Genomic DNA, 10,109 nt, shown 5'->3' on the forward strand with positions numbered 1-10,109 from the left:
TTTTTTCAGTTGGCTGTTGCCTCTGTGACTTCTTCCTCCGTTATTCGCATTGAGGTTTTTATTAGTTTTCAAGGTTATTCCTGTGGTTTCATTATGGCATAGTACGAGAGTTGCTAGAGAATTTGATGTCCGAGACAAGCTAAACATAGGAGTGTGAATGCAAAAGATACTAAATCAAGGTGCTAAAAGTGCGTGCATATCTTGCGTTGAAGCCGCCTATCATAGTTTTTATGTTGCTGGGTTCCAAGAAACAAAAAAATAGGAATTTATAGGCAGTATGTTTAGAAAAGATGGAGCAACTTAATGCGGGTATTCTTAATGGATGGGCCGTTCAGAAAGAGCAAACGTAAGAAAGATCTACATACAGTTTTACTTAGGAGTAAATTTGGCAAGTATTTATTGATGCCAGGAATTTAATTATTGTTACGTGCAGTATCTGCTCTAAGAATGTGGATTGCATTGGTGAAATTATGCACCAGATATACGTTTCTATATGTGTCAGAAGCAGGTATTGAAGGGACTATTTAAGAGAGAAACTATCTATTTTATGTGCACAGCGCATTTTGAAAACATCATCAATCAACTTACAAATAATCAATCAGGTGATCATTTACGCTCAAACAGAAGAATTTTGCCTGTTTTATATGTTTCGTACAATTGTGATCTGATTATAACACACGATTCCGTTTGTAGAAGGAATTTTTGACAAGTACTCAAAAGCTAACTTACAGACTGTGGCACAAAAATAATATAGCCAGATATATGTTGTATTATTAATTGAGGACCTCATCTCAGTAATCAATATTTCGATAACTTATGCTTACATTAGAAGTTACAAATGTCTTGTTTTTTCAATGTTTTTGTTAATTGAAAGCATAAACATTAACCGTTGTTCTGTATTTCTCGTCATGCTGGCATAGATGCCATGATTATACTTGGTAACACAAGTTTGTGATGATTTACCAAAGCTATTATTTTAATAACAAACAACTAATAGATTAGATTTTCTTTATAGGGAGGAGTTGAGAAGACAGTAAAGACGATACTATATAGCACTGAGATGTTTATTTTTTAAAACATAGCTCTGTGATACTGATATGCATTTACGTCTATCAAGTAGGAAAGAAGAGTTGTTTAGAGGTGTCTAAATTACAAGTTCGAACAAAATTAAATGAAGTAATAAAAGCAAAATTGCTACAGATGAAGACATATTATCATGTAATCAAAATAATGTTATCTCATATTTAAAGACCAAATATATTCGACTGATACCCAAAAGCTGTTTTATATTATTAAGGTGATATTTATAAATAGTTGTTATATTGTGTTGTTGGTCGATACTGTAGTATATATAAATGTGCATATTATTGATGTATTTTGTCTGGTTATGTTGAACAGATATTATTTAACGGGTTGCACTGCATGTGCGAATGTAACAGAAAATTTCAAGGAATCGAAAATTAGAGGGGAATCTGCAAAGCTAGTCGGTGGTTTTTTATGAATTTTTACAATTTTTGTAGACTTTAAAATTATCGGATACACATAACCGAATTACAGCTACATCTTTTTTTGCAGTGGCCAAAATAGTGTAGTGGAATAACTTCTGGTTTGTTTTACCACAGATTTTTGGTTTGTCTAGTGAACAGGCGTTTCATAGTTATTAGAAGTAAGCACAAGACTGTATAAATCTGGATGGAGGTGTGGTTAAATCAGACAGGTTATTTTTTAAGTTTAATCAAGGAATCCATATATGTTACAAGTTATGTAAAATACAGGAATGCATTGAACGTATTTGGAGTTAATTTCTGGATTATGATGGCTATTTTGAAGACATATTTTCAATTCAAGAAAATACAGTTTTTTTAGAATTGCGGAATTCTTTCGATAGATTAAGCAAACGTTTAAATTACTATAGACATATGGTTAATTTGAACGGATATGTTACACGATGGCGTTCATTTTGCGTGTATTGTTTCTGGAAATTCGAACTTGGGCGTGAGTATCGAATTTATGAAAATATGATAAATATTTGGATTCTTAGTGATTTTGTTAAAAAATGGATAGTTTATTACGTTCTATGGATAAATTTGCACAACTCAGTAAGTAATCGTTAAATTTGGTGAATTTACTCCAATATCAAGTCTTCGTGTATTCATCTATTTTAATCTAGAGTTTTTTTTACATGTAATCTTATCCTCGTAGAAGATAGATTCACTTGTTTCACCATGCCCTCGAAAATTTTCCTGTTGATTTTACTACTTTTAAATATCTCATGTGGGAGTAGTACGTGCTTGGATTTTATGTCGCGGAATGTATAGAATTGAATTTTGTAGAGGTTTAGCGTTTTGCTAACTTTTGTTTTTTGCTTCGATTTAGTATTGTGCCACCGTGGACCATCGGAAAAACCAATTTCCACGGTTGAGCCACCATATGAGAAAACAGAGCACCCAATGCCTCCTTTACTGGATTTGTGGGGAAAGGCTAGAGAAAACTATCCAACCAATGCTCATTGGACAAATTTTGTTTTGGAAGGTGGAGAGAATTTGCCAGCGGCACCTTTGCCATATGTGACGAACGCGTATAATGATGGGCCTGTTTTGAGTTATCCAAAACTGTAAGTTGTTATGAAGAGGACGTATATTGTGTTAATATAAAAAAAAAACTAACTTTCATATCATAGAAATTGCGACTCTGCGGCGTGTTTTGGATTTCCCACGCTTGATATCAAAGCAGGTGCTTCAGAAATTACGGAGGCGTCTTCTCATTATGTGGCAGATTATGATGAACTTTCTCTGACAATGCAATGGTCACCATCTTCGTATAGCAGCACGAGAAGGAGTTCCAACTCGAATGATAAGATGAGGTCTGACTTGAATGATAGGATGAGGTCTAACTCGAATGATAGGATGAGGTCTAACTCGAATGATAGGATGAGGTCTAACTCGAATGACAGGATGAGGTCTAACTCGAATGACAGGATGGGGTATAACATGAATAGACGTAGTGGAGCTAATGCTTATAACAGCAACAGATTCAACAGCAATGGTCTTGAGTATCCATATGTGTTGGAGGATCCTAACAGATACGATTCGAGCTTACCGATAGACATTTGTTCATCGTCACCGAACCCCCCAGCACCAGCGCCGGCGCCAACGCCATCACCGACACCAGCACCAACGCCATCACCAACGCCAGCACCAACGCCATCACCAACGCCAGCACCAACCCCAGTACCAACCCCGGTACCAACGCCATCACCGACACCATCACCGACACCATCACCGACACCAGCACCAACTCCTGGTGGAGGAGATGATGCGAATGTTGTCCGTGGAATTCCAGATGGCCTTTTAACTGCACATATGGTTTATGGTTCTCCATATGTAACAGTGAAGTATGGAGGACTTACTCCAGTATTCAGTTCTCCTAATTCTATTGTCAAGCTTAATGATCAGGATTCGGAAAAGTCCTTCACTGGTACCAGGTTTACGGTAGAGGTCAATACGGGAAATCGTTACATCATCTATGCCTTGAACGGTCCTGTTACTTTGAACTGGGAAGGCAACAACTTGAACTCTCAGGGCAAATATAGCGGTGTTTTCCGTTTGGCAGTTGCCAATTCGGATGATGTAGAAAAACTGCTGGATGAGCATATTACTCCTTATCCAATTGCTGGTAGCGTTTCAACTAGTTTTTCGGGTGATGAAGGTAGAATCGTGTTTGACTGGATTACTGAAGGCGATGGAGATGCTAATAATTTACTCATGTTGACGCTGCCTCATCATCGTCAGTGCCTGGAGAACAAGAACTTTTTGCAGCCTAAATGGTCGTCTATCAAAGGTGACATGCTTGGCATATTAGGGTCACAATGGGTGCTGGTTGAAAAGTTGACAACCATTGAGTTCCGAGCGCCACGAGGGATTAGTGAGGACAAGTTGGCTGACGTTAAGGCAGCAGTAGTAGACGATTTGGCAGAAGTTCCTATTCCAACTGACACATATTCATTCGGCAAAGTATCAGCACGATATGCACGACTCGCTCTTATCGCAGATGAAGTTGGAGATACCAACTCTCTTAATGAATATTTGAGTCGACTAGAGACTATCTTGACTCCTTGGTTCAGCAGTAGCGGCACGAACAACCTGTTGTATGATACCAGTTGGGGTGGTATCATTTCTCAATTGGGAAAGAATGATTCAGGAGCAGAATACGGTCAGGGCTGGTATAACGATCAGCACTTTCACTGGGGTTATTATCTTTATTCATCAGCAGTTTTGGCGAAATTCAAACCGGAATGGGGCAATCAGTACAAGGAAGCAGTTAACACGTTGGCAAGAGCCATTGCCAATCCATCACCAGATGACAAATATTTCGTTACTACTCGTTATAAGGATTGGTATGTTGGGCATTCATGGGCATCAGGTTTGTTCCCGTTCGGCGATGCGAAAAATCAGGAATCCACATCTGAGTCGGTTAACGGATATTATGGTCTTTATCTGTGGGGTTTGGCAATCAATGATGAACATATTAAGAATTGGGGTCGTCTTTTGATGGCAACAGAAATACGCTCTAGCAAGTTATACTGGCAAATTTCTTCAGAGGAGGACAGTGTCTACCTACCTCCTTTCAATAAGCACACCTGTGTTGGAATTGTATGGTGTACCAAGGTTGACTACGCCACTTGGTTCGGTATTGAGGTCGAGTACATTCATGAGATTCAACAGCTTCCGTTCACCCCCATAAGTGAAGAGCTGTTGACTCAAGATTGGATCAGAGTTGAATACCCGGATGTGGCGACGGCGTTAACAAGGAGTGACCCCGTCATTCAAGAGGGCTGGAAGGGATTCATTTTTATGACCCAATCTATTATAGATAAGCAAGGTGCCTGGAATAACGCCAAAAGCTTAACTTCTTATGACAACGGGAACTCTAAATCGAATACTTTATACTTTATTGCCACACGACCATAGGCATAATATCTGTCATGTTTCAGATTCTACCGTGTTGCCATAGTATTAAAGTTTTTCATGTATGGCACATTGAGCAAATAAAATTTTATTTTTTCGGTAGTTAAAATACCAAAAACCTGATTTTCTTATTTTGCGATATTAAAGCTGTTTTACTCGTTTGTGAAATAAGCTCGTTAGAGGAATGTAATTAGGATTCGTTCTATTCCTTTGACTGCTTTTAACCGGGCATGCTTAAGCGTGTACCATAATACTGATTATAGTGCAGATGGAGGGCAGTGAAAATTGGAAACCATTGATGTAGATCGTGTATTTAATATTGGATTTTTTAATCTCAAACAGAGGTTTTCGACTTTTTGAATCACGCTATAATATTTAATGGTCACACAGGAATATGGAAGATAAATAGATTAATACTCAGCGGCGGTCTTGCAATCTAGAATTGTTGTACGTTACAATAGAAAAAGACAATACATAAGTATAGCATTACGAGTTTTTGCATGCGAATTCTTGACGCGTAATCTAGTTGAATTACATGTAGGGTTAGTACTGTTCGATAGAAGCAAGCGTGTCTTAGATTAGAAATTTTATTAATGAAGTAATACTAAAATTGTATTCCAATAGTTGAGATAGATTCTTACTATGACAAATTGCTTGACTGTTAATCTGCTCTTTGCTCATGCTGAAAAGGAATCTCATAATTTGAGATAAGTGTGTGGACATCGGCTGAGTAATTGATAACGTGGAACTAATTTCAAATAAATAACGCAATTCAGTTTGTGGTTTTTACATATTTTACAGATGGGTAATAAGAGAGTTTTAATAATGCGTTAACAGCAATAAAGTCAATAACTGTATCAACTAAATGAAAACTTTGAAAACTATTCGTTTGTAGATTTGCTATGTGAGACGCCTAGTTGTCCTTTTGGTTAAATTGATACTAAGTTCTATAAATAGGTAAATATTTAAAGTGGACAGAGAAAACGATAAATATGCAGAGAAGTATAGAGAATAGTTTGTGAAGGGTAAGAGATAGGTAGCAGGATAAGGATGTAATGGAGGATAAATATGTAGATAAGTAAGATAGGAATGCAGAACGAGGAAAGGTAGCGTATAGAGAAGAGTGGAGAGTAACAAATTAGCGAGGCTGGATAGTGAAATATATGAATAGAGTTGTTGGGCGGCTCTATTATTTTAACGAAAATTCTGTTATCTGTATGTTCGTCATAGCTATATTAAACAGTTAGTTTTGGCATATAAGAACAAGACATATATTAAAGAGGTATGTTATTCGGAAATTTACGCGATCCATTGAATATCTATGTAAGATTGCTATATATACACAACTGAAATATGTATAGCAGAATTGCCCAGTGAACACAACATAGTATCTACAAAGAAAGCAGTGATTTAAAGACAGACGAAATTTGAAAGCTAATGGGGTTGTAAAAATATTGGTTGGGTAATTTGGATAAATATAATAAATGCAGCAAATATACTCTGCATAGACTATTATCTGCTCTTTTTGGCGGCAATGTTTCTTTGTTTTTCATATTTGCTATACTACTACTGTCATTGTATAAGCACACATATAAGTATGTGTAAAAAGAGGAAGTATATAGAAAGTTGTAAAAGGATACATCAAGTATACAGGTATATAGAAATACGATAAAAGTGTATGTTAATAATACAGTTTAATTATAAAATATTGTATACAATAAAATTGAATCGAAGCAAGCATGTGGCATCGCAAAAGAGAGATAAGGCCAAGGGCAAATGCGCGATAATAGACTATAACACATATTATATGATGTGTATGAATAGTGTTGGATATAGATGCTAAGTGAAGGCATGTTAGTATTGGAATAATAGAAGGAATATAATATTACGTAAGTGGACTACAATTCACCTTGTGCTACTCCAAAATAATAATATCGGCACACGTAGATATACCAAATGTCGATGTATATCTTGAACGGGTGGGCACAACATCATTCGCAGGTCGAAAAATAGTTGATAGGGACTATATCCGAACATAATGAGTTTAAATCGGAATAAGCTTATAACATTGACACTATTATTGCGTGTCTGGATAAAATTTTAACAGTCCTTTGTTGTATGCGAAAAGCAGATATAGGGCTAGAAATAAATATATTTGAGCAATTATGCATAGGCAATCATTTTTGCATAATCAAAATACGAGCTAGATAAAGTCTGTCCATAGTCTTTGAAGACATTTTGTCTTGAGATGTATTAGAAGCTATTAGGCAGTTACTGCGTTAATTCCTTAGAGTGGTGCTTCTGCAGAAAAATCTTAGAATAAGAATTGCAACATTATGAAGATTGAGGTAACAAGAACAATCAGGATGAACTAAACGAATACAGGGAAGAAATAGATCTAATAATACATAATAATACTGCTAATATATATTTGATATAAAAAGTTGAAAGATTTTAAAATAATATATCTTCTAGTCACAACAGAATATAGTGATAGAATAAAGGGCTGCAATATGAATACAAAACATCTGAATGTTGTAATGAAACCAAGGGAATGGTTATGATAGCTGAATGATTGTTATCATGACAAGAATAAAGTTATATTTATACTGGGTATATATTCAAAAAAATTTTTAATCTATAAAACAAGGAATTTACTGAGTAGACCTAAGTTTAGGGGTTTATATGATGTTGCCAAACGCATATGTCTAGATAGTAGAGGATAATAATGTAGAAATAGATAGTATGTATAGGCTATGTATCAACTATTTGAGTTGAAATTATTGAAATATAAACAGGTTTTTGTCGGTAAATGAGCAATTTTATTTGAAATTACAACAGGGAAGACTTTTAGTTCAATACTACAGAAGATGATGACTAAAGATAATGGTGAGTGAGTTGATGACATAAGAAGCTTGATTAATCGAGAGTATAAAATGGGATAAAATTTGAAAGGTGGTAGTGTGTCGTAGAGAGAGGATTAGGTGGTGAAGACCAAGACAGAAAGATCAGAGTTGAGAAAGAATGTATTGAAGATAATGTGGTATAATATGCATTTGATGGATACAATAGATTTAAGTTGAAGAATAAACGATATGTGAAGATGTGAGGATGTTTTAATATGGCTAAGGAATGAGGTTGATGAATTAGACGAAGAAAGATTACATTATAGGAATGATAATTTAATGGTTTGATGATTTGGTTATTAAAAAACATAGATATGAATATAGATAAGGTTATGTACTATGTGGGCTTTAATTGGTTCAGTTTATATGGACAGAAACAGAGAAATTTTAAGTGTAAAGGGTTTGAAGTGCCTTAGCCAGAGAAGTAAAATAAGATAAGAAAAGTCTAAGGGTTGAGTTGATAAATGTCGTTGATTGATGACAGTCGTTTGAAGTAAGATAAAATCTAGTTGTGGTGTAATTAGTAGGCGATAGGAAATGAGGGAATGTATAGAGTGATAGCTTGATAAAGTTGATGAAGATAAGAGATATAATGATGTAGCAGAAGATGATGAATTGCAGTTCAGAGAACATGTGAGTTTAATAACGTTTAGAGAAAATTTTATTAGTTTATTTTAGCTGCAGAAGAATTCTCATAGTAATTAGATAGATTGGTTCGTAGATTGAAGAATAGAAGTGATCGTGAGAATGAATTTGATGGCTATTTGAGGATAAGTGTGTGTAATGGTGAAGCAGTTATGTTGTATTAAGATAGAGAAGTTGTGTTGAGTATGATAAGGATTACAAATAAATTGGAGGGTTTGGTGAGAATGGGCACATATAGATTTATTATGATATAAATGGGTAAATAAAAATCAGATATAAAAAGGTTAATAATCGATTGTTATGAATGAATATAGATGTTGTAGAAATGGATAGCTAGTTAAGAATTGATGAGTGGTAGAGTTTAGTTTATGGCATTGAAATGTCAATATACGTGATATATGGTTAAGATGAATAATGAATATCAAGGCTAGAAATGCAAAAAGGCATTTTGTTTATTTAATAAGTTTGGAATTTTTAAGGCTATTGAATATTTGGGATTAGGAAAGTTAGGATAGAAGTGAGGTGAAAAAGGTTTGAACACTTTTAAGATAGAGAATGTAATAATAATTTAGATGCATTTAAACAAAGATATTAATACTTATGATTTTTATAGATATTATTAATGCAAGCAAAAAACCATTATAATTTAAGATGTTATTGGTACATTCAAATGGTTAGAGAAGCGAATAACTATAAGATGAGTAGTTAAGATATTCAAGAAGTGATTGAATGAATCGATAATATAGTCTATGAGTATTTGGTTTTTTGTTGTTTTGGTCTAAATGCGAATATTGATCAAGTTAATTTTAATTTTTTTTTGTAAGATATTGGTTGTTGATTGAATAGAATTAACAGCATAGAATAAATATTTAACACAGATTTACAAAATTACACCCACTTTAGATATTAACAAAGTCTGTTGAAATAAATAAATTCTGGATTTGATTGATATTGTTTTATAATAGATAGAGATAGTATTTAGGGACATTATGTAAATTGACGCGTAAAAATAATTTGGTGGCTTATGAATTTATTAATTAATAACAAAATAATAGGGTGATTTATAAGGAATTGTCAAGATAGGTATTGATTTAGTATATAAAAATTGATAATAGTTTGTTATTCAGAATAAAGATTAGGTATTAGATTTTGTTTTTTTGACGTTATATAGTTATTTGATTGACTTTGTTAAAAATTATTAAAGAGTATTAGAGTCTAATAGAAAAATATTGTATAAGGGAGGTGGTGTTTGAAAATCTAAATATATTAAAAGCATAGGTTAATTAAAATACTTTGAAAAGGTATATATTGAAGTTTACGTTTGTTTCCACAAATATAAAAAGTCATAAAAATAAAAAAAAGGGGCAACGTTGAATATAAAGGGGGTAGAGAAATTATAATAATACTGTTGGTGATTATGATAGAAATAATTAAAATATAAATGTATAAAAAATGACTAACTGATTAAAATTATATATCGTACATATATATATATATATATTTATAACATTAAAGTATAATATTTAAATTAAAATTAAATATACTTAAAAAAGGTTATATCGAGTTAAAAGTATATTATTATAGCATAGAT

At 33.8% G+C, this 10,109-nt stretch overlaps 1 protein-coding gene across 1 annotated transcript; it reads left to right on the top strand.

Annotated features, from left to right (window-relative positions):
* The first annotated feature begins 1,617 nt into the window (after positions 1–1,617).
* On the top strand, positions 1,618–5,090 carry LOC126317459 (uncharacterized). The gene is made up of 3 exons (XM_049993124.1): positions 1,618–2,283; positions 2,377–2,614; positions 2,681–5,090. The coding sequence occupies exons 1-3, from the start codon at positions 2,226–2,228 to the stop codon at positions 4,968–4,970; spliced, it is 2,586 nt and encodes an 861-aa protein (XP_049849081.1). The 5' UTR covers positions 1,618–2,225; the 3' UTR covers positions 4,971–5,090.
* Positions 5,091–10,109: the final 5,019 nt, after the last annotated feature.

This window comes from Schistocerca gregaria, unplaced genomic scaffold (assembly GCF_023897955.1).
Source record: "Schistocerca gregaria isolate iqSchGreg1 unplaced genomic scaffold, iqSchGreg1.2 ptg000632l, whole genome shotgun sequence".
Classification (NCBI taxonomy): Eukaryota; Metazoa; Arthropoda; class Insecta; order Orthoptera; family Acrididae; genus Schistocerca; species Schistocerca gregaria.